A 25,711-nucleotide genomic window follows, 5' to 3' on the forward strand; every position below is an offset into this window, starting at 1 on the left:
TATGGTTAGAGGGTAAGAAATAATGGGGCCAGATCTCATAGACAGACCTGTAACTGAGTTGGAACTTTATCCTAAGGGGGATCAGGAAGCTCAGACTCATTTTGCAGCTGCTGGAAAAGTTGCAAGAATCAGGCATATCAAAGGAAAATTATCCCTAGTTGAGTCCCAGTTCAGAAATTTCCCTCAGTTGTTTGCATTTTAAGTAACGAACTTGACAAATTCAGCATTTTCAAAATTATTGTGTCTACTCCACAGAAACCTGCAAGTTACAATCCCATAGCCTATTGGTTGAAGTTTCTAGAGTTCCTTCAGACACCACTGAGTTTAACAAGCACCCAGCTCTAATCATGCAAATCATCTTTTTAAAGATGTATCTATTTATGCATACAGAACTGAGGTACACACAGGCCAGAGGTGCAGGGGTGGTGAGAGGGTTCACCAGAGATAGAGTGGGGAGCAAAACAGAGAGAGCAATGAAGTACACTGCTGAGGAGAGCAGCAGGCGAGAAAGGAGAGGTCTGCTGTGCCATGTGGGTCACCTCTGTGGCTGGGGATTGAACTCACCCTGAAGTGTTGCAGCTAACTTAGCATTGCTGCGCTTTGACCTGCTGTGCTTTGACCTGCTGCACCACCAGGGAGGGCCCTGCATGCAACTCATCTTCAATAACCAAGTCCCTAATCTTATTCTGGGTTGGCAATCTGGTGAACTGAGGTCACCCAACAAGTTTGGATCTGTAAAAAAAAAACCTAGGGGCCACTTGTCTCAATTCCTTCATTTTATGGATGAGCCCACACAGAAAGGAAGTACCCTGTCTGAGGTCACAGAGTTTAGAGTTCGATCCCAGGTGAGTTTTCAGATCTTCAACTTCCTCAACCCAGGCTGCCTCAAACCAGCTCTCCCTCCTTGGGAGAGCTCTGGTGACTACACCTGAGAAAGAAATCCTAAATTGTTAAGAAGTTAACAAGGATATAAAATAATGGTACTTGATTTTAAAAAATGAATTAATTAATGGCATCTCCTCCAGGAAGCCTCCTATCTCTCATCAATACAAAGAATTCTAAATTCCCACCTCAAAGTCAGGGAGTCTCACAGACACCTGTGTGAGGACATGAAGTTTCAAGTGCCAGCAAACATGGCAGGAAGGAACAGAAAAGATAGTTGATCAGGAAGCAAGAGATAAGAAGGGTAATTAGAATGATCTGAGCCATTATGAAAGAGCAGTCATCACAACCATCGAGGAACAGAATCAAATCGATTTACCCAAAGCACTTTCAGGTAGTGAAAAGTGCTTCCAGTGTTACCCTATTTGAAAACATTTATCAGATGCCAGAGAAATTAAGCATGTGCAGGCACACATACCGTTCTGTGAAAATGGTTTATCTAGCAAAATAACCGGGGGGGAAAAGATCTGAAGAACTTCAACTTTCAACTGCCAAGTGGATCAAAGCACAAACAGCAGAAAGAAATATATACACACCTAAGTTTAGTCATCTCCCACTCTGGGTAATTTCTTTTCTGACCTGTTGGTGGACAGAGCTGGGGTGTGAATGATTTTCAACTGATCCTCTGTCTTTGCCCAAGCAGAGTCCGATAGGATGCCAAGGCAAGCCTGCCCTTGTCTGCACCCCTGAATCTTCATTGGTTATCAGCACTGGACCTCAAGAAGTAGCTGAGACGAGGAGCATAAAGGTGAGAGAGAAGAGACACAGACACAGATACAGACAGATGCACATTTTAGTAGAAAGTGGAATTCTCTAGGGGAGAAATTTGGAAATTTCAGTCCAAATCTAAAGAAGGAGTCTTAGTCCTGGAAAGTAGAAGATGGGACTTAGGCTGAAAACCCACAGGCTGAGACTCTGTTCCTTCACCTCCACAACACAGGAACCACACAGACCAGCCTCAGGAGACTGGCACAAGGTCTGGAAAGCTCAAGGGTGTTCTATTTGTAGACAAATTCTAAACAGCGCCATGAACAAGCACCCTGGGCGTGGGGCTGGGTGTCACTGACAAGTACCCTAATGCTGGCTGACTGGACTCTGAGGGCGGCTGCAGCCCCCCTGGAGATGCCCTCTTTTTGGTGGTGCGCCCATCCCAGTGAGTGCACATACCAGACTTCCAGGAGATAAACACCAACTCTGACTTACCTTTCAAAGGGGAACTGATTTCTTCAAGGACTGCTTTTTGTTCTCCAGCCAACCTGTCAAGCCTATCTTCTTCTGGTAGCCAGGCTTACACTCTGCTTGGCTAAATTTAGACACTGAGAGCTTTTCTCACATGTCATTTCACTGGAGAGTAGGGCAGGTCAGTTTCTTCAGTGACTCTAAGACTGCCGAGCTGGTCAATGTACAGAGACAAGGCTAAGCCCCAACGCGCTCAACCTGCTCTCCCACGGACCCTCCATCTGCAGGATAAATCCCACCCATGCACTCGGCCTCAAGGGCAGCAGGGTTCGTTTTCAAGACTCCTAGGGAAGGAAGTGCCACCATTTTATTCAATAAACTAATTCTTCTGTTTTGAAAGTTTATTTCTATAAAATCTTTTTAAATGCTATCTGGAAGACAGCCCCCGTTTCACTTGCAATGATGGGCACCTTTTTGAACCTCAAAGGAAGATACCTCACTGAGTTGTCATGAGGATTAACCGATACGTGCTGGCCAGGTGCCTGGCTCAGAGCTGTTCTGCACACGATACCTGCTGCTGCTACTGTTACCCCAGTGACTGCAACTAGGCAGCTGGAAAGATCACTTCTCTGCACCTCATTCTAGTATCTCCACCTGAAAAATAGAGGTGCCACCCACCTGGCAGGATTGAATTGGGCAAGTGAAAGAGGTGAAATCCTGAGAGCCTTCAGTTCAGTGCTGGGTGCACAGGAGCATATTTCTTGTGCTCTTCTCTCTACTGCAAACCTCTGATGGACCTCCCTACTGGGGTAATGGGTTGAAGCACAACACTATGAAGCGATGGGCAGCCACTGCAGCACAAATTTGATCCCCAGCCAGGGAGGTGACTCACAAAATGCAGCAGACCTCTCCTGTCTTGCCTGCTGCTCCCATAGCAGTGTGTTACAGCAGCTTTGTCTGTTCTGTTCCCAACTCTGTCTCTGGTGAATCCTCTCACCTCCTGTGCCTCTGGCCTGCACCCCAGGTCTGGTATGCATAAATAAATAAGCCTTTTTTTTTTTAAAGCCTGCATTTCAGATGGGTATCATTACTCCTTGTTCTGCCTCTAAAGAATGATTTAAAATAAGTAGAACTACGTGGGGCTGCAATTGTTTAAATATTTATCGAGGTTCTAGAACAGGACAATGTATTCTCAGGCACTCACTGTAAAAAGTTAGAGGACAGGGAGGTTCTCAATCCTCAGAGAGTTCAGAGTCTGGTGAGAAGAATCAAGAGACACCTCCACTTCTTCCCTGTCTTCCTTCTGAGTAACAGGTATCACTGTCGGGATTTTCACAGGTAGCTATCCGACCAACAAGAAGGGCCTCTGATTATCTGTATCAATGGACTGCAGTCATTTGGTAGGTGGCTGAGTAATGATTTGGTTTCCCAGCCACAGGATTTGGTAAGAAGCTCTTCCAGAGTCTCTGCTCTTACCCCCAGCATTATACTGTTTCAGGTTTCACATGCCGCATAACAACAAGGACAAAAAGGTAGGCAGGTGAGAAGCCCTGTCTTTGCATCTGGAAGAACGGTGGCCAGTGCAGGCTGGATCGGAAGCTAATAATGTAACTTGAAAAGCAACCCAAGGGATTCAGATGTTATCTTCTTTCAGCACCACCTAATGTTACACTGAACACTGGCTGGGAGAGGGAATTCATGGGAATAGTTAGGCCGAGCCTCTGGTGGGAGGAAGTTCTGAGATCAGCTGTAAACTTATCGGAGCATCAAAACCGCCTAGTGTTTGTTTGAGCCCCTGCTTTATATCCGTGAGCCCGGATGACCTTTTCAGTGGGAGCAGAAGAGCCCCAGGCTCCTCTGGCCAGCGCCCCACATCTCGAATGCTGCCAGGTTCCTTGGGATGCAGAGAACTCCATAGTAGAAGCCTTTAACTGTCCCCTTACACGGAGACAAGTCTTGAGGACATTGTAGCTTGGGCCGGTGCATCCTGCAACACTCAGCAGAGCCAGATGCTACAGGGGAACACGGGCCAGCGGGGTGACAACTATTGCTCGAAATGTCACGTGAGCTTCTGCAAGGTCTAGGACAGTCTCCATCCTGGAGTTCAAAGCGTCCTAGTGCTCAAGAGCTCCTTATTAGGGATTCTAGGGGATTCACTGACATGCAGGGCCAGAGGCTTACTCAGACTAGATAGATGGAGTTCTAAACGTCGTCTTAAAGTTCCCTGGCCAGACACAAGGCACTCCACGATATCATCATCAGTAGCAGGACACCAGAATGCAGTAAATTGGTAAACGGAATGGCGCACCCCCTATCCCCGCATTGAGGGACAAGCAGTGGACGCTGATAACTCAACATAGCTGGCGGTAACTGTAGGCTTTGCACTCATCCTTCCCTTTCAAGAGGCAGGTGAGAGGCTGCTTCACACCTGCAGCCACTGTCTGGACCATTGTACTGCAGGTAGGTGGGTGAGACTCCCTTGAGCTCCCCACCAGTAGGGACCAGCAGTCTCCTTACTGGAAAGGCATTAGGCAGAGGCAAGTGGGTTCTTTTCACTCCTTGACTCAAGCAGAGTTAGCTTAAAAAGGGGGTGGCTGGGGAAGTGGGTATAGACAGAACAGGAGACATAATGTCCCTTTGAGTTCCTTGATCTCTAAGAGACATTTGAGACATGGGGAGAGCTGGTATTGGAGGCTCAGAGGACTCGGGTTCTGGTTCTGCCTGCTGTGTGATCCCTACAAGGGACCTACCCTCTCTGAGTCAGCTGTGGCTTCTACCCTGAGAGTGATGGCGACCGCTTTCCCCTCTGAGATGGGTATGCAGAAGAACTGGGCACCATTTCAGATCTCATTTAACTCCAGCCCCACCAACTGCCAGTTCCATTTCCCCATTCATGGTAGGGTTATGATGGAGCCCACGGCATAGGATAGAGCACTTAGCACGGGAGAGGGAAGGAGGGACTTGGTATTTTCCACTCTCAGAATCCCATCCCTCCCCTCCCAGAGCTCCCTCCCTCAGCTACAGTGAAGGTCTGGGTGTATTCTCTGAGCACTTGTGAGAGGACTCAGGACAGGAAGCATTTTTCTAGCCTTCCTACCTGCTCAGTGGAGGGGTGGCTGCTGCCCCCTCTGGGTTACAATCCTTTTATGGTGGGACGCCTGGGTCACTGAGTGTTTGTGCAGTGTTTAATCATTAGGAGGTGGCCAGTTCTAATTCCATGCACCCTGGGGGCATCTACAAATAAGTCAGCTATTTGCCTCAGTCTATCAGTGTCTGTTTTCGGAAGACTTCTCTCCAAGGACATAGCGATGACCCCTGATGCAGCCTGGAGCTGGGGAAGGGATTTCTGAAGGGCACAGGGGGAGGGGTGGCTCAGGTAAAGTGTTGGGTATCAGAGGAAGGGAGCTTCTCTGCTGGAAAACGAGGGTGGCCTTCAAAGATGGGGTCTCCTTTCCTGTAGAACAAAACACCAGGCTTTCTTTCCCTCTATTTCATTATTCTTCGCCAAACTTGACTGCTCTTTCTCCTGGGTCACTCAGTGACCCAGGCGTCCCACCATAAAAGGATTCACCACTCAGTCCCACTTGTTTTCCAAGACCCCCAGGAAAGATCCCTGCAGGGATCCTTCCCACCCTACTCTGCGCTGTGGCGCTCATGCTCTGTCTTCTGATCTAGAAAGAATTGCCAGAGCCCTCAGCACATGCCCCTTCCTTCAGGGGCTCTCACCCTGGTGTTTGAGACAATGGAGAGGACTCTGGTGTCTGAAGAAGGCTCCCTGTGTTCCTCAGTGCTGGCAAGCACCCATACACAGTTCGTCCCCAGATCAGCTGAGGCTTGCATCTGATCTTCACTGAAGACCTACTCTGTGCTCTCTACCCTGCTCAGGACGGAGCCACTACTGAGAGTGAGAAAACCAACCCCAATCGTAGTGAAAAACTCAAGGCAGGTGGAGAGACACCACTTGCTCAGGTAATACCAGAGTTCCAAGTTCAGCAGCTGCTGACTGAGTGCCTACTATGTGCTAGATACTGTATCACTAGGTCAGGTTCCAGAAACCCAGTGGTAAGTAAGACAGTACTTGCCTCATGGGGTAGCACAGGGGCAAAAAATGTCAATATTTGTTCTAAGTTAAGTGATGAGCTCTAAGGGGTAGTGGTGGGAACAAAACGTAAATGTGGCAAAGGGTTGCCTGAGGTTATTTGGGAGCACCATGGAAGGGTGCTGACTGTGTGCGATGCCCAGCGGGATGATGTCAGAGCTGAATGCTGAAACAGGGCTGTATTAGCCTAGCAAAGAAGGGTCAGGGGAAGACATTCCAAGCAGAGGGCAGTTCCTGGGCAAAGGCACAGAGACGCTGAACTCCGTGGCGTGTGCAGGAGACGCCAAGTGTTAGTTGTGGCAGAAAGGACCAAGGTTAGAGGTCTCTTCAGGGGACTGAACTTAACAGTAGTGTAGGGTCACAAAATGTCCTTTGGCAGGTCTGTATTAGGGGAGAGAAGGGAGGAACAGGACAGGGACAGCAGGGACACAGGGAAAGTGAGGGTCTACACCAGGAACCTCAGATCCAGCCTACATGCTGGAGGCCTGTGGACAGGAACAGACAGGAGTCCCAGCTCTCCAGGGTGGAATTCAAATGAGAAATCTGGAAGCTGACCTCAGTGGCACCCCAGTGGCTGTGGCATTAGCATGACAAGTGCTGCTTGTGGTCAGAGGCACTGCCCTCAGGCTCCCTGTAGGGACATTCAAGGCCAGGGTCCCCATTAGCTCCACCAGCTTTTGGCTTGGCTCCCTTTATTCCAGATCATTAAGAACACAGCCTTCTGGGAAACTTCCTCAGGGCTTTTGTTTAAATTGAGAAGTAAGGACATTTAATTGCCTCCGTTAGACACTCTGCTTCACTCCTCTCTGCCCTCCAGCCCATACCCCTCCTGGGTCAGTCTCCCAGGTCCTCCCCCAGCAGCTTCGGCCACAGCTTGCGCCTTGAAACATAATCAGTGTGCATTCTGGGGCCCTCCTCGAATTATGGCTCTGATCTTTACGTCCAAAAGCAGAGCTGGAATTACAGCTTGGCTCAGAGAGAAGTTCAAATCCACAGGGTCATAAACCCTTTCAAGTTCTGTTTCAAGACTTTTGCTGGGGATTTTAACAAGTTTGCACCTCTGATGTTGTTACATGGTGGTTAGTCTACTGATTCCAAAGAGTGGGACCTCCTGCAGGGATGTGGAGTGAGTCCATTACTTTGGTGTTTGCCAGCTGCTCTTTGGGTGTGCTTTTTCCTCTAACAGAGTTCCCCAAAGACAGGAGAAGTTGGGGGACAAGAGCTGAGTGAGACACTTCTCCCCTCAAAGCAGAATCGCGAGAGTGATGGAGGGTAGGAGACCATGCAGACCACTGGCCACAGTGCTGGACCTGGGGCTGGGAAGACCATTTTCCATCCTTGCACCCCAGATAAAGCACTTTACCCTTTCTGGGCTAATTTATTCACCTGTGCATCAGCATTCTAGTCCTTCACTAAATTAAATTTCCTGCCATTGTCTGAGGGTGTTTCTTGGGTCACTCATGATACATGTAATGGACCTTCTCCAAGCCAGGTTCTGTGCTGGGAAGGAAATTTACCTGTGAACAGAATTGACTTGCTTCTGTTTTATTGGTATTTCAAGCCTAGTGGGAAGACATAACAAAAACAAACAAATGCAAAGGACGGGCAATAAACAAACTGAATTTTCCAAAAGGCACTAATAGCTGAGACCTTTGTTAGAATGGCCAAGGATGGCTTCTCTGAGTGGTGATACGGAGCTGAGCTGGAAGAAAATGAATCCGCCCTGTAAAGAGGAGAGGGGACAGGGGGAAAGTACATTTCAGGCAGAGGGAATAAGATGCACAAGGCTTCTGAAGAGAGACAGGCTTGACAAGGCTTCTGAAGGGAAACATTTCTGAAGGGGGAGTGGGATGAAGTGAAGCCACAGCAGCAGACAGAGGTTACATCATGCACTACCTTGGTGATGGTACAGAGTTTGGGCTCTACGTGCTGTGAAAAGTCCACTGTAGTAAAGCTTTAGGCTGGGCCTACTAGAACCCGATGTGTGTTTTAAGATCACAATGGACGCTGGGTGAATATACTACCTGGAGCTATAAGAGCTCTTTTTGAGGGACTATGAGTGAGACTTGCCAAAAGACTAGCTGGAAAGGAGGGGAAACTTAATATCCAATACCATGAACCATTCTTAGGGAAACATCACCTTGGCATGTGCTTTGAGGACCCAGAAAGATAAAGCTCTCCCCAATTCTCACATGAGGGGTCCTGAGGCCAGTGAATCTGTATGTCTGGGGCATCCAGGCTGTGAATGGCAGAAAACCAATCCCCACCTTGGCGGTGCTAATTCCAAAGCTAATGTTCTCTCCAGGACTGCCCAACTCTGATTCTGAAGCTACACGACAGGGTGCTCTTCACATGTAGCACAAATGAGTAAATGGTGCGGTGCTGAAGTGGTAAATATTTATTTTTGGGTAAGAAAGAAGTGAAATATTTAAAGTTGTTGCAATGCAGACACCAATCTGGTGACTGATGCAATGCAATCACCAGAGCCAAGACACCAACCACAGAGAACAGAGCAGTGACTGGTCAGAACAGAGCACCGGCCAATCAGAATAGAGCAGTGACCAATAAGAAGAGAGCACCGACCAATCAGAACAGGGCAGCAGCCAATGAGAATGAGTAGCTGTGATCCATGATTCTTAAGAAAATGTAGGATAATATATAGCAAACACCTTCTACTGTATATGCCAGGCTGTGTGCAAAAGCCTGGGATGGCTGAGAAGAGTAAGATATTATTCTAGCTCCTTCCTCTTAGGCTAGCCGGGAGCACCTAGGAGCAGACAATTCCAAAGGCCTGCTCAGTAATACTAGAAAGCAAAGCACAGGTTCTAAGGAGACGCCATGAGAGAAGTATCCTGTTTGAGGTTAGGAGAGAAGGATGGAGGGCAAGAGGTTTCCAAGGGGAGACAGGGCTAGAAGCAGCTCTGAAGCATGTGTGGGGGTTGTTCAGGTAAGAGAAAGCAGGACGTTATTCCTAATTATTCCAAGAGAGCTGGATTTGCTGACTAAACCTCACTGGAATACTCTCCCCTTTCAAGAGAGTAAGGTATCCTGGAGAGATCACTAGTTTTGGAGTCAAATAGGCTGAGGTGGGACTTGGATCTCTGCCACTCACTCAAGTCATTTAGATTCACAGGCTCCAGAATTCCTCATGTGAGAAATGGGGCAAGCTCCTGTCTTGCTGCGTCATCAAGGCACATATGCAAAGCATCTAGGACAATACCTGGAACACAGTAGGTGTTCAATAAATAAGAGTTTTGACAATGAGGCCTTCCACGGTGGCACAGCAGGTTAGGGCACAGCACAGCAAGCCAGCCATAGCCACTTCAGTGCGAGGTCGATTCCTGCCCCAGAGGTGCCCCACATGGCACAGCAGATAACTCCTGTCTTGCCCGCTGCTCCCCTCAGCAGTGTACTTCGTCGATCTGCATGTTCTGCTCCCCACTCTGTCTCTGGTGAATCCTCTCACTATCCCTCCACCTCTGGCCTGTACCCCAGTTCTGTATGCATAAATAAACCAATCTTTAAAAAAAAAAAAAGTTCTGACAATGAACCCAGGCTAGGAGCCCAGATTCCAAAGTGCCAAGAGTTCTGTGAAGTTGAGGCAGCCTCCCAGTGCACCCACAGCTCTCGTGAGTTGCTTCCACACTGACAACCAAACGTGGCCCCCTTTTCTCACAAGAACTCACGTAGCACATGGTAGAGGGTACTGAAGAGCCATTCTCACCTCCCACATAAAGCCTGGACGCTGACTGTGGGAACCATGTGCCCTTTGCCAGTGCACCCTCCAAAAGGCACACAGCAGGTGCTTACTGGAACCAGCATGTTCTGTGTTGTTCCTCTAGGGCTTCCACTACCACACACCTGTGTGTTATCTATAACTCATTTCCAGAAGCCCAAAGCAGCTAAAAAGGGTCGGTTTTGCAAGCTGAAATTTGCCACTGGGGAGCCATAGCGGTTTGTGTATCTCACTCCCAAATCTCAGGGTAAGCGACAGGTAGAGGCAGAGACAGACCCTCCAGTGGGGGTTTGAGCTCACTGAGCCATGCAACCACCTCATTTCCCTCAGTCTCCGTTTCATCTCCTCCACGCAATCTCGTAACATCCCTCAAAATGTCAGAGTCTCTCTTCAGATCTCATTTCAAGCAATTTCACAATACTGAGCACCACGATTAATGACGGGGATAAATCAAAGTGCCCAGAGGATGAGGGAGAGCGAGGCTGCAGCCGGAGCAGACAAAGCCGGCCCCTCTTCCTGTGTTGCTGGGACACACCTAAGCCACAGGGGTCTCGAGCTGGGGCCACTCCCAGGGAGGATGTCAGAAGGCAGAGCCTGTCACCATGTGATCAGTATGACAAAGGCAACACGGATACCTGTGCTGGACATTCTGCCATTGAAGGAGTTAAATGTTGTTAAGCGGAAAGCGTCACATTCGTCACATTCGAGCTTCCTACAATTCTCATAGGGCTTCAGCCGAAGCCCAAGCTGCATCTTGGGCTTTCCTTTCACTGCATGTCCCAGGTGGGGAATCTGCTACCTGGACCCAGGACTCTCAGAGATGCGTGGCCCAGATGCCTTCACCTTAGCATGGACCTCATATGGAGCTGAGAACCAGGAGCTACTCACCGATTACTCAGGCTGATCCCGAGAGAGGGTCACATGGTAGTGGGACTGCACCCAGTCTTTGAATAAAAAGGGAGGCATGCACCGCTTTTTGAGAGACCCAAACACCAATCTTCACTTTGCCCCTTGCAGCAGTGGCTCTGGGGAAGGAAGGTCCCTTCTACAGCCTTAGTTCCTTTCTATGTGCACAATTCACATCACTACTGCTTTGCCCTCAGGAACTGGGGTGCACCATGCAAAACCTACCAACTGGATGAACAACACAGCAGAGGGACACCCCTCCCCACTGCCCAACACTGCTCACTCCCAAAGCTGCTGCCCCCTCTGGAGAGGCGCTTCTACTGAGTGCCGATTTAGGGAACAAAGACCATAACCACCAAGTCTAATTAAGTCCGCAGTCAGAACACCCAGCAACATAAATATAATTCACTGCTATCAGTCATAGGGAGTTTTATCTCAGTGAAAATAAGACTACAATTCCATAAACTTCCACTCTTAGTATAATTTTGGGGAAGTTCCAAGTTAGAGCCAGACCTACTGTCATGTATGATCCTCTCCACAGTGTCAGAAAGGCACAAGGCCCCTGCTGCTCTCATCCACTGTGCTGGCCTGTGCTGCTCTTTTGGAAGATAGTGTTCTGGTCCCTCAGTCCTGGGGATTCTTCTGTACCTATGGTGGCAGTGCGAGCAACCCTTCCCTCACCTGCCTCTAAGTGGGAAATGCAGTGAGGATGCAGGCTGTGAGGCTTTCTGTTCTCTGGCAATTGTCTGCTGTGTGCAGAAGAGTGGGCCCCTTGGCCTGTTGGGTCTGCACATCTCCCCTGATTCTTGGTAGAGAACCCCAGCTCTTACAAGAACACTGATTCGCAGCCACTCCAAGACCTTGGCATCAGTCAGTGGACCACACAGATGCAGAAACCAGAGGGCACAGAGGGGAAGCCTCAAATGGTCAGTGGTGGCAGGGTCAGATCTAGGATGAGACCCCCCCTACCGCCCAAGCTCCCAGGGTAAAAGTCTTTTTTGCATGGGTTCTATTTATAATCAGCACCGCCAAAAATGGGTGCTTTCACCAGAGTTATTTAGTGTTCGTAGTTCCCAAACTCACACTCGCTCCCTGAAGCTGTGGTCACTGGGCCACCAGAAACAGGCTGTTGGGTGTCTGATTCCTCACTGGGAAAGTGAGGGCCTGTAATGGCTGTTGCTGAAGGGCCCTTTCACCCAGCCTGCTCCGTAGGCTGCTGTCTCCTGACAGGAGCAGGCTTAGGAAAAGCAGCCTCCGGGAAACACATTGGCTTGCAAGGAAACCCTGAATAAATCTCCTGGCTGTCACATTGGTCCTACATGCCCGATCCAAAGGCACGCTGGAGCCAGGGACACTTCTGAATAGGCCAGGGGCCAGGCTGCCATCCTTACAGTCTACAGACTTCAGTTGGAGGTTACATTTCAGCAGCAGAAATCCTGACTGGGTTACTCTTTTAAAGTGACAACAGTATTAAAGGCAACAAAAAGTAAACCCCAAATGGATGATGAGATAAGTGGCTAATGTTTCTAAAGGACCTTTCAAATCCTGTGGACAGGATTTTGTTAGGATAACACCAAGATCCCTACCGAGGATGGCATTGAATACTCAGGGATGCTCCTTCCTGCACCCAGTGAAACTCTCCAGCACCCTCGGGCACACCCAGTTTTGCAGGCCTGTTTGGGTTTCATCCCTGTACTTCACTGTCAGCCTTCTGCGAGCAGGGAGCAGGGGTGTGCCTTTCATCAGGGATCCAGGGGCCTGGAGCACAGCAGGTGCTCTGTGAATATTCAGCAGTCACCAGCATTGTCTCTAAAGTGCCATATCAAAGCTTGGCCATATGGAAGCTTGGTCCAGATAGTGGGGTGAAATACAAATGAGCCAAGTTAGGGTTCAAAACTCAGCCATCATGCCCCTGGCCTATGTGTTCACTCTCCTGTTCTCAGAGCCCATCAGACTGGTGGTTGCTGCTGGGGGCACACAGCACAAGCTGGTTAAGTAATGGGGGACACAGGCACAGCTTATTTGCACAGCATTTGTAATACAAAAGTGGTGGTCATTAGTACAGTGCCCCGTGCATTTTCTGTTCTGCACACAGGCACGTGTTGCAAATGCACGCACTTCTCTTTACCTTTGAATTTACTTGCAGCCTTGTGACTTCCTATTTTTCCAGTTTCAGGGCACAGTGTGGTCAGATTCTGACTGGGGGGCTCTATGCCTGCAGGATATGCACCAAAAGGGAAGCAGCACCTGTTAGCTTTTCTTCGTGACCTCTTATTTGTGCTTTCCAGTTGCTAGACAGCCTCTTACCCATACTGTGGACAGCCATCAAGTCTACACATTTCCTTTAAACAACTGCCGGCCATGCAGCATTTTTGAAAAATGCACTTTGGGGAAATGACTGTGCGCCCTCCCCTCGACTGTGCTTCTTCCATGGTGTAACTGGGAACAAAGTCAGAAGCAGGCAGTGGGGCAGGCAGTGGAAGAGCCTCCTGGGGCCAAGACATTGCTTTTTTAATTTTTTAAAAGATTTATTTATTTATGCATACAGAAATGGGGTACAGGCAGGGGTGGTGAGAGGATTTACCAGAGACAGAGTGTGGAGCAGAGCAGGCCGACTGATGAAGTACACTGCTGAGGGGAGCAGTGGGTGGGCCAGGGGAGGTCTGCCGCGCCATGTGGGTCACCTCCCGGGGCGGGGATCCAACTCATGCTGAAGTGGCTTCAGCGACCCAGTGCTGTGCTTTAACCTGCTGTGCCACCAGGGAGGGCCCAGCCTTTTCATTTTTAAGTGAAAAACAGCCCCCTGTGATATGACACACACTGGCTGGCCCTTCTCTCCTCTTCTTAGCCCCTGGCAGAATTCCTTTGCGGCTTAAGGTGCAGATGGTTTGCTTCCTGTCAGCACCACCCCTGTCGGCACAGGTGGCCCCTGCCTGCCCACCCCACACAGCAGCAGCTCTTATTTGAAAAGGAAGCCAGTGCTACCAGCAGAAAAAAAGGCCCTTGGGAAAGGCCAAAGGAATTATTACATGTTACCACGGAAATAGAGATTTGCCTCGAAGGCTTTTTTTTATGAGCTTTGAAATGAAAGTGACTTTCATTCTCCCCAACTTTGTTTCCTCTGCCATCCATAAGCAGGAAAAGAAAGGGGGACGGGGTGGGAAGGGAGTGCAGTGAGGATGGCAGTGAGGATGGTGGATGCTGGGTGCTGTGCCAGAGGCCGCTGCACCTCCCAGGGAGGTGGGTGAGGCCCGGGAGCGCAGGGTGAAGGAAACACTCTGAGCTGGAGAGATGCAACGCTGTCAGGCAGGCAGGCAGAGAAGGAAAGGCAATGAGAGAGAAAGAGGAAGGTGAATCTCTCTCAGCCGGCTAACCCAATTAAGGAAAAATAAAGATATTAACAGGGTCAGAGAAGTCAGGGAGAGGGGGGAGAGCAAGGCAAAGCGCCTTTTCACGAAAGCCTGCTGGTCAACCCATGCTGAATCAAACACGCAGCTGTGCAGGTATCTAAGGTGATTATTCTGTATTCTCAGTGTTCCTTCTTTCCAACACGTGATACTCTAACTGCCTTTTCCTGGGTCCCAGTGCTTCATTCCTTCCATTTACAATCACCCTTTTATTTTATTTAAATACTCAAAGGTGACATAGAAAGAAGGGGGTTGATTATGAAAATCAATTATATATATATATCTATCTATATATAAAGAAAAGGGAGCTGCAGAGGGTTAGGGAACAGATTCCCTGCCTGGCTGTGGAATAATCAGAGTACTTATCTTTGTTGAGTACCATACAAAATGCCTTCACGTTGTGCTCCATAAAATGGTCCTTAGAGACACCGTCCTCATTTTAGAGACAAAATCCCAAAGCTGCAGAGCTAAGAGTCTTGCCTGAGAGTGCCTGGGCCCAGCGTCTCTTCAGGCAGCACCCCCCACCCCTCCATCATCCTGTCTCCTCAGTGCTCCATAGCTGCCTTTTGAAATACGCCTTGAGGTGTCCACTCTCTTAGCTGCCGGACAGAGCCTGTGTGAGGATGGACGTGTCCTGTTTGCACTGTCCGGTAAGAAAGCTATGGGTCCCGTGGACATGGAGGAAATAAGGCCCAAACACCCGCAGGCAGGACGTGTCAAGAGTAGTAAGGTGAGAGGGGAGAGACTGCTTGCCCGGCTCAGTTCCTGTGGGGGACGCAGGCTGCAACAAGCACAGCAGAGGCCTGGGGCAGGCAGGCAGGCAGGCGGCGTGGCAGGGAGAAGGCCTCCTTCAGCCATGGCTCAGCTCAGCCTCAGAGACCTCCAGAACCCTGGTTAGAAAAACTCAGGGACCACACAATGGTGATCCGGGCCCCGGAAAGAGAACTTTTCAAATGACAATGCTGAGTAACAAATGAAAATGTATTTTACAGCACTGTGAATCAGAAATCTGATGGGTCCCAAACGCAAATCCCAGAGCTGCATTCATTTCTGGAGGATCTACATGAGTTTCCATCCTCTTGCCTTTCTTTATAGAGGGGGCCACGTTCCCCAGCTGCATTTTTTTCCTCCATCTTCAGAGCCTCCACGAGCAAGTTGAGTCTTTTCACTTAGTATCACACTGCCTTCCCCTCCTGCCTCCTTCCACTTTTAGGGACCTTGTGATGACACCGATTCACTTGGGTAAACCAAGGTAAACTCCCCAGCTTGATTGTCAGCTGCTAGGCAAACTTACGTCCCAGCTTATGTAGCGAAACACATTCATAGGTTTGGAAGGTTAGTCCATGGACATCTTTGGCACAGGATATTATTTTGCTTGCCACAGGCTTGGAAAGGAAGGAGAGCAGAGAACATTTTTCCTATCTTAACTCCCTCTTGTCTGTATAGCACAGCAGGGGTTGTGCTCATCAAATAATCAACTTGGGAACTTATGGCCCAGTAAGGGTCTCCTCTATGCCCCCTCCCATTCCATCTGCTGGCTTGGATCCCATCTCCGACCTGGATTAAACCCTCCCTCCATGTTGGGCCTGAGCTCCTGAAGGCACAGCTCAGAGCCAGGAGGGCTATTATTTTCCACACAGATCACAAAGCCAAGTGGCACCATGGGTTCTTGAAGATCTTGTGACACACACGTCGAGTAAGGAGGGTTCAGCTTGGCAGGCCAGTCAAATACCAGGTTGCATAGTCACCTCCTCACACCATGGGACTCCTCCTCACACCATGGGACTCCCCATTCAAGCTGAAACTGGGACAACTCTGAGGACAGAGCCCCTGCTGCAGACCGAAAGTCTGTCTAGTGGCTCTGAATCCTTAACTGAAAATGTGGTCTCCATATCTGAAACACTCAACATTTGGAGGATAACAAACCTCTTGTCCCCTTGTAATAAGAAGGGGAAAAACAGTTTATCCTCCCCTGCTTGGTTTCTTGGTATGTTGTGAGAGATAATTTTCATTTTCTCATAGTTTGAAGTTGAGCTTTCATCATAGTGCTTTTTTTTTGTTTGTTTTTTGTTTTGTTTTGGCTATTTCCTAAATAAAAGCTATTGGCATTCTATACAGTCTAGAGGTTTGGAAGAAAGTTAACAGTGTGCCCTCCTTGGTGGCACGATGAGTTAGGACTCAGCACTGCAAGATGGCTGCAGCCACTTCAGAGAGAGTTCGATCCTTGCCCCAGAGGTGACCCACATGGTGCGGCAGACCTCTCCTGATCGCCCCTGCTGTTCTCCTCAGCAGTGTACTCTGTCAGTCTGCCTGTTCTGCTCCCCACTCTGTCTCTGGTGAACCCTCTCACTGCCCCTGCACCTCTGACTTCTGTATGCATAAATAAATCTTTTTTAAAAAGTAACAATGATCCCCAAAATCCCCCTGCAGCTCTCATGCACAGCCTACCTGAAATGCCACAGAGGAGTCTCTATCTGCTCCCAGCCCACTGAATGCCACAGCCAAGGCATTGCAAAGCTAATGGGCACAGAGGTGCTTTGGAGGGACAAAGAAAGACCATTGGAAGTGGACACCTTCCTATTGCTGAGCTTTAAGCTTTGAAAACCATCACCTTGAGAGAGTTCAGCGAACCACTTATCACTGGAACCCCAGCCACTCAGCTTTCTTTCCTCCTAGCTACAGCCCAGAGAACTCCACGCCAAGCTCTATTTGTCTGTTATCTGGGACCTATGACTTGTAATAAGCCACTTCCATTTGTCTCTTTTGATCTCTTTTCAGCCGGCACGTTCTAGCTTGCTGGATATAACCACTGCTGACTATCCCATAAACCCTGGACCCCAGGGGTGGCAATCCTGAAGAGTGACAAGAGATCAAGGGCAAACTTGGCATTTTGAATTTACTAGCGTCATTTATTATTTCTCGGAAGCTGACTGGTGACATGCGAGACTCCCAAACGGACATGCTTCCTCCCTATCTCCTGGGAGCTGAAGCTACACATTCCTATCACTTACTTTTAATAACCCTCAAGATACCCCAAGCACATCCTGTTGTAAACAGCCAGGGTCTGTCTGGTAGGTCAGCGTCCTTTGGGCTTCTCCTGGGCTGGCTGCTCTCTGAGCTTGCACTGCGAGGTTAATGATTCTCCACTTTCCACGGTGAGGTGACTGGCTCTGCTTACAAAGTCGAGTCAGGTGTTACCTCTCAGTATTTTTCCTACTTTCTTAGTAGAATTCATGCAACCTGTGTGTTAAGAACTCATAGTCCTTAACATATTTTTTAAATGATGAAATTCCTGGAAATTACACAGCTCTGTGACTCTTTTTGCAGGCTAAAGGGGGGAAATTCTGGAAAGTACTGGATCCTTTGCATTTTTTCACTCATTAAAAGTGTTGAAAGAACTTAGGGTTTTTTTTCCTTTTCATAAGCATGTATTTTTGGCATAATAAAATAATTGAAAAAAATCAAAGCACAGACAGGTATTTGATAAAAAATAAACCCCAATGTCAGCATTAGATACATGTTAGGATTAGAATTTTGACTTGAGAAAAAATGGATGTAAATAACTGACATCAGTCTGCTCATTCATCAACCTAGACATTTCCAACTATTGCTTAATAAAATGAATCTATGTAAATAGTAATGTTTGAGTCCAATGCAGTAATAGTCATTTGAATAACAAATGTCAGGTATTTAAATGTACACTAGAAAATATATATTCTAACAATAATCAACAAATACCGTGGTCTTGGAAGTTTCCCAGACAATGGGGTAGCGGAAAAGGAAAGACAGATTTAGATGATTATTATGTTTCTTCTCACCAATATATTAACATTCTGCCTATATAGATCTAATTTATAAATGAAGAAAAATACTTTCTACATAGTAGCATTGAAATACCTGCACTTTATAAAAGAACATCCACTTTTCTATGGATGTAATAGACTCATCAGAAGTGTGCAATCTCACTTTACATTTAGAGTCTTAGGAAAACATGATATTGAATTGCCTATGATTTATCATCCAAATAGAAGGGAAAGAAAAAAAAAAAAGACGCAGTTGTAACAACAGGGACAGGAATAGGACTACCTCACTTGCAGTTATTTGCATACTATCATGTATATGTCTCTGCACACCATCTGCGACTTTCTCCCTTGATAATTCACATTAAATTGTCTTGTGCCTACACTACCCTAATCCTAAGCAGTATTTGTAAAATCAGAGTTGATATGCTAGCTACAAAATATTACCAAAATATTAAAATTTAAATGTTACAAAGAAACATTTCTCTGCCTGAAGTCTAAAGTTATTTCTGCCATTACTAATATTAGCCTCCCACTTTGGGGAAAAATAATTGCTTTTAGAAAGAGTTACATGAAGACCTTTATAAAAAACTAACCCATTATTACTTCAGCTTAACCACAGATGAAACATTACTATGGTGTTTTTATTATAACTTTGGGGATTACAAAAGTTTAATATATTTCAGAACGATGCAAAATATCTCAGTTCAAAACATATAAAATGGGAAATTTATAAGAATTATTATATTCTATTTTTTAAAGTAATCTGAATTATTTCTTTAAAATTTGATCAGCTATCCATTCAACTTTCAATAATGCTCACATCTGATCCTCCCAGTCTGGGGGTCACCAGAATATATTGCTGCTCGGGGCCCACCATCCATGCTGCAATAGAATAACCTAACACATGCTAATGCTGCTTTCCAGTCCCTACCCACATCTTCCATCTCTAAAAGCAGAAACAAATTCAGCTGTGATCTATTATAATTCTATTAACCCTGCAATGAAGCATTAAATTAAACTGCCTAGCACAGATTCTTCTTTTGCTATGGGGGAAATGTACCTTGTAAGGCTTGCATTTTATGCTAACAGGTTTACTAACCAAATTACATGTTATGTTTAAAGGAGAACAAAAACAAGCAAAATAATTTGGCAAATTGTGAAATCTCCATTGGGGGTGTTGCAACACTGATTTGTTTTTCCCCCTGGTAAAATCGACTCTAATGATTTTATTCACAGAGAATGTTGGCCTTAGAAAGAGCAGTTCTCAAACGGTTCCTCTTTCTATGGAGTTTGCAAACCTAAACATGCATTATTAATTATAGGGGAAAAGCCACACTTGCAGTGGAAAGCCTTCTGTCCTCTCTGATATAGATCACACCCTCAACACTGGGATGTCTCTGAGAAAGACATATTCATGTTAGTGGCAGAGTCGGGTTTATCCCCAGTTCCTGACAGCCTGTTTAGTGTTCTTCACCCAGCTCAGCTGTCCAGCCCTCCTGACAGAAGGTAAATATTCCTCTTTGGTAAATCCATTTCTGGGGTGACTTTAATATCTGTTTCCTTACTATGCTGTCCCATTTCTTTGCAGGCAGAGAACTGCCAAGAGAATAGCCACAAGTTGTACGTGTGTTACCAACATTCAGTTTCTGACAGACCAGGTCTGGCACCACCACCCCCAACCCCCAAAGCAGTGACCTTTAACGCTGTACATCTCAATTCCACACTGTCCCATCATCCCAGATGCAGAAGAGGTTAAATAGGCCAGAAAATCTTTAAGAAGTCACAGCTTAAAGGGACTTGAAATCTAGACACATAGCACAACAGAGTGGAGAAGGATCTTGCAAACAGTACAGTCCAATCCCTGTAATCAATTGCTCATGGTAACAGAATCAGTATTTTAGTCAAAGTGGAAACATGGAAGCCAAATAGGCTCTTTTTCACTGTAGTGTTTTCAGAACCTTTTTACTGTCAACTTCTTACCTGGTGGCATATAAGCCTACATCCTTGTCCCTTGCCTCCCACCCCCAGCTAACAGGAGACTTAGGGTGAAGCCTATGCAGCCAAGGCCTAGAGTGTTCCCTTCTGCACATCACTGGGGACGCGGTTCTAAGGTGCAATACCTAGAAAGCTGGTTAATGAGAGGAAGTAAAGCATACCCAGGAGACCCGCTGCAACTGGTGAAGATGCTGCAGTAATAATCAAAACAGCAACAGAACTACCTAAGACTGAGATCCCTGTGTTCTTGCTGTTAGAAGCACCATGCACTCAAAGGCTAACTCAAAAGGCATTCTGTAGTCCCTTTCTACCTACTGTGTCTGCTCTCAATGCCAAGCACAGCTTCCAAGCCTCTTCACTTCATTAGGGGCTACAACAGCACCCATCTGCTCTTATTATCATCAGCCTCATTTTTCAGATCACTCTGGAATGATCTCTGCATTCAAGTCAACCCCAAGTGAGTCAAGCTTACCTGTCAGCATCTCCAAGGCCCAGAGAGGTATTTCTTTGCAGCGTCTCCCGCACCACAGCCATCCCATCGGGGAGTCGGTTCAGGCGACGGGTGTAGAGGCCAAGTCCACCATCAGTCATGTACCTTTAAGAGAAGAGGGTGATGCAAAATGTCTGGTCAAAAGCATCCAGTCTTGTTCATATTCAGAGTTCCCTGCGTGGCCGTCCCGTGCTGGAAGCAGGAAGGAACCAAGGCTTTCCCAAAGCAGTCACTGATTACAGGGATAACTCAGCTGCATATTCAATCCAAAGGATCACCAGCTTGCTAGCAAAAATAGAATTCAGCTTAATTAACCCAAACTCACAGGAATCTATGAAGCAGAAGGGAGCTAGTGAATAAAATTAACTGTCAGATGTATACATGACATTCTTTTGAATGTCAGCAATTATTCAAGCAGGTGTTTTACCTAGGTAATGTGAATGAAACTGACAAGTCATTAGCAAATCATGGGGAAAATATTACAGAACAGTGTGGTGGAGAAAGGCAAGCTTTCAAGAGGCGGAAAAAGAAAAGATACAACAACCACCTTGAATCACAGGCAAGTCTTTTTCTCAGTTCTGGGGATTTTTTTTTTATTATTATTAAAACTATAGGAATATCATAGCCTTCCTGCATCACAAAGCAGACACAAGACTTAGAGAGGTAAGGAATAGCAGAGTTTTCTGCATCTTGCTTAAGACTACAATGGAAGAATGACTCACCAGGCTTGTAATCACCTTGAAGTAACTACAGTGGTGGATGTCACATTTGACATTTATTCATGTCTTAAGGGCATTGCTTCAAAATTCTCTAAATAACACTAATATTAGCTTGTATTTTTCCTGATCTCTGGGTGACACCACATCACTATCTTTTGATGAAATCAATATTGTGGGGGACAACCCCTGAAACTTTCTATATAGGTGAATGACTGTCCATCACCAGATCTTAGTGAGCAGTAGGAGGTAGTTTAGGTCCAAAGACATTACCTCATCTACCTTGGTTCTTCAACAACACGCTATAAAGAAGATTGTGTCATTAATGGCCTCCCTCTCCCCGCAACTTCCAGCATCTTCAGAGAACAGGAAGGCAAAGCAAAACTCGGGCAGAAACAGAAAACCAATGGCCTAATTCATCAGATAAACATGAAAGGTTTCTGAAAATGCAAATGATTACATTTCAAGTCAAGTCTTATGTAGTAAGAAGACCAACAACTGGAGATTTGGGGAACTTCTTGGAAAATATTCTTAGAAAAGTGGAATTATAAGATGCTGCGGGGGGTGCCTAGAACCAGAAAGTTCAAAATTGGGTTGAAAAAGAAAGTTCTCACTGAAGCCACCTTATATGAAAAAGAATTTTCAGTTTGGCCTTTAGGCCATTTCCAGGATACACTATATATATTTTTAAAGTTTTATTTATTTATGGGTATAGGCCAGAGGTGTGTGTGTTGGGGGTGGGTTGAGAGGATTCACCAGAGACGGAGTGGGAAGCAGAACAGGCAGATCTAACGAAACACACTGCTGAGGGGATCACTGGGTAGGTCAGGAGAGGTCTGCCACACCAAGTGGGTCACCTTCCTGGCTGGGGATTGAAGTCATTCTGTAGTGGCTTCAGAAAGCTTCATAGCGCTGTGCTTTAACCTGCTGTGCCACCAGAGAGGGCCCAGAATACACTGTTTAAATCGAACATCTCTCATGTCCTTCCTTGCCCCTATTTATGATATCAACAATCACCAATGGTGTGACGCCAACATAACAAAAAATCTGTTGTAGTCAGTCAAATCAACTGTGGTTGTGCTAACAAAAATCTGCAGACTCAAGTTTTCTAGATCAAAGTCCTTTCAAGGAGAATTCAGTGGTATCTCTTCAAAACCCAATCCGTTGCTCCATTGCACCATTGCACTGTGAAACAAGCCCCTTCATTTTGTTTTTAGCAAAATCTGCTCAGCTATAGAGAAAAAACATGTTTTCCAACTGAGGAGCTCTTGTCAAGGGCAAACAATCTAATTTGGGCATTTATTTCCCTCCTGGATTTTTATTGCTGGTAAAACACACACAGTTGGGCAATTACATGTACCCAGGTATGTGGATGAGCAAGGCCCACAGGCACACCCCTGGCTTTCAGTGAAGCTGGAGAGCAGAGCCCAGTGAGATGTTGGATCTGGGAAGCTGGGATGGGCTGGGCACCCCTAACGTGCAGTGTGGTTCTGTGGGGTAAGGGCAACCCAGAGATTACAAGGTGGGGTGCTGGAGAGATGGGGCTACATGCGCTCGTGTGGTGTCAACGGCTGCTGGGAATTCTGGTTTTCTCTGGGTAGACAGGAGGATGACAGGCGAGGATAAACCAGGATCTGCTGTCTTTTCAAATGCACCAACAACTGAAAGCAGGGAATTGACTGCAACTAATTTGACAATGATCCAGCTTTGCTGCATTTACTCTGCCTGTGTGTATGTGGTGTGGGAGTGGTGAAAATGTGGAATTTATTGATGTTTCCCTCAGAGGTTTATAAAATGTACTCAACTGTTTAAAACAATGTTCTTTAAAATAAATTCTACATATATCCTCTCTCTCTGGAAGACTGTTGATTAGTTACTACTAGAACCAGCCTCACATGGTTAATCTAGTTTGCAGTATTTGTTTCTAATTTAGCACCCAACAATCACAATGTATTTTTAAACAACTTTTGTTCTTTCAATGAAAAATACCTTTTTTTTTGTTTGATCCAAATTTGTACAGGAATTGGCTGCCAAATCCATGAATACAGGCACCTTAATTAGTTAACCCTTTAAGCAAGCATATTTCATAAGGAAGCTATTACCCAGTGTTCATCTACAACACCGGCCTTGCCAGAAGCATTAAAAACCTTGTGTTCCTGAACGCTGGGGAGGGAGGGAAGTTATAGATGAGTCTCTGGAAGCTTGAGGAGAGATTCACATGGGTGAAGGTGATGCCTGAGTTCCCAGGGGTGCAGCCTCCTGATCCAGGACTGAACCCCTTCCTACTCCTGCTGGGAGTACATCATCAGTGCTGGAGCCATTGGGTGTTGTAACATCCTAATGTTTGCTGGGCGGAGTTCTAAACTGCCAAGCCAGTGGGCAATTACCAACTTGGCCTTCTGATTTCCATGAGCTGGGCGAAGGGGCTTCTTCCCCAGAACCCCCGGAGGGGACCTGCAGAAGCCTCTGCTGCAGACAAGATACTTCTGAGCTATTATTACCGCTTTTCAAGGCTGGGCGGTCCATAAGCATTAGTCAGGAACATAGGTCTGTTCTCAAAGAGCCTTTTAGTTCAAATGTCTCCTCTGCCCCTGCTAGCTGAGGAAGCTTGTGCATGTCAGTCACAAGAAGTAATGGCTACTGGCTACTCTGCTAAGTGCTTCCTGTAAGTAATGTCATCACACCATCAAAAGAATCAGATCAAGAGCATTTTTATCCCTTCTTCAGATGAAGAAAATGGAGCTGGGGTCAAGAGCACAGGCAGGCAGAAAGGTTCCAATCCCAGCTTTGTCACTTGAGTTTCCATTTCCTCGTCTGCAAGATGGTGAGACTGCGGATTCATCTCACAGGCCGTAGTGGGTGCAAGAGACGGTGAGTGGAGAGCGCAGTGCCTGGCCCATCGCAATGGTTAGTAGAAACTACATTTCCTTCTCTCCTTCCAACTTCACAAGTATGTAACAGGCTCTGTGTCTGATTGGGATGCCAGAGATGGTAAAACCTAGTTCTTGCCTGGCTCTGACAAAACTGAAAATATCTCATAGGGACTCACACATTGAAAGGAGGACTCTACTGCTACGCGCAGAGCTGTGCAGATGGACGTGGGCCAGGCTCCGAACATGCTGGGGAAGGAGGCACAGCAGAGGGCTATTCCAGCTGAGCCTGGAGGGGTGCATAGGAGTTTGCCAGCCAAAAAATGAAGCGCTCTCTAGGCACATGAATAGTGTGTACAAAAGCAGAGAGAAATAAAGACAGGCTAAGTTAAAAGTATTTCGCTGCTGCTGGAACATCAGGAACAAAGGCAGGAGCTGTCTGCATGAGGAAGGGGCACAGTCAGGAAGGGCTTGAACAACAGGTAGGATGGGACCATTGCCTGCAACCCAGAGGGGTCACGAAGATAGCATGGAGTGAGAAACGGGCTCTGATCTCTGATTTCTGGAATACCACATTTTCATACTTCCACCATTCAATCCTCTATTTGGGCGAGCACTTTCTCTCTGCTATTTCCTTCTACAGATTTTTCAGAATGCACCCCTTGTCTGAACCCCATCTGAGTCATCCCAGACCTCTGGAGGACGACCAGACTTGTAGGGCAGACCTCACCATCCCTCCAGCCAACAGAAACCTGTGCAGGCAACATGCCGACTCCAAGGAACTTTCTCAACAAAATAGGTGCACCCTATGTAATTGACGCTGGCTATGAAAAAGCTTTGGAATCCAATAGGACCTGTTTGAACAAATACACTAGATTTTGAGTCCAACTTTTAGTCAATAGGTCTCCTTCTTTAAACATAATGAGGCAACAGCGTGGAACAAGTGAAACTGGCTTTGTGAGTCATCTGTGGAAGGAGGGGGTGGTGGTTCTCCCTAAGTTCACAGTTCAGCATGGTCGGCTTCAGAGACACAGACCAACTTTCACTAATTGCAAAAGAAATTACCTTCCATCAAGAAGTGAGGGAGATAAAGGGGGACAGGAAGGGGAAGAAGTATGTGCTAACCTGATATAGTTCAGTGCATTTCTAATAGAGCATAATATATTTTTTTTAAAAAGTAGTCTTCAGATGCAAGAAATGTAAGCAGTACAAACAAAAAAGAACCAAACCTAGTGATTACTTTTCTTCAAAGACGTGTCAGCTTGTCTGTGATCTCTGGTCACCCTTTGGGTTTACAAATGAACACAGCAAAGAAAAATGGCATCAAAGAATCATGTATGTGTACATATATATAATATTCCTTGCCAATATCAATATAAATATATGAACATATATCTCAACACATAATTTGCTGCATAAAGTGAAAAAAAAAAGAGATGTGGGCTGATGTGAAAAGTCCTCTCAGTTGAACGTTTCACAGACCTCTCGGTCCCCAAACAACATGGGCTTTCACAGTGCTTCTCTATTCCACTACAATACAGCATGGCATTTCTTCTCTAAGTTTATTA

The 25,711-nt window shown here is 46.6% G+C and overlaps 1 protein-coding gene across 2 annotated transcripts in view; it reads right to left on the minus strand.

Moving 5' to 3' along the window:
- Positions 1-25,711, minus strand: part of NAV2 (neuron navigator 2) — a 358,500-nt gene that overhangs the window by 88,405 nt on the left and 244,384 nt on the right. For both annotated transcript variants that reach the window (XM_004682985.2, XM_012725369.1), the window contains one exon: positions 20,540-20,662. In XM_004682985.2, coding sequence (XP_004683042.1) covers positions 20,540-20,662 — 123 coding nt within the window. The remainder of the gene's footprint in view (positions 1-20,539; positions 20,663-25,711) is intronic.

Source organism: Condylura cristata, unplaced genomic scaffold (assembly GCF_000260355.1).
Source record: "Condylura cristata isolate star-nosed mole 26May11 unplaced genomic scaffold, ConCri1.0 scaffold00015, whole genome shotgun sequence".
Lineage (NCBI taxonomy): Eukaryota > Metazoa > Chordata > Mammalia > Eulipotyphla > Talpidae > Condylura > Condylura cristata.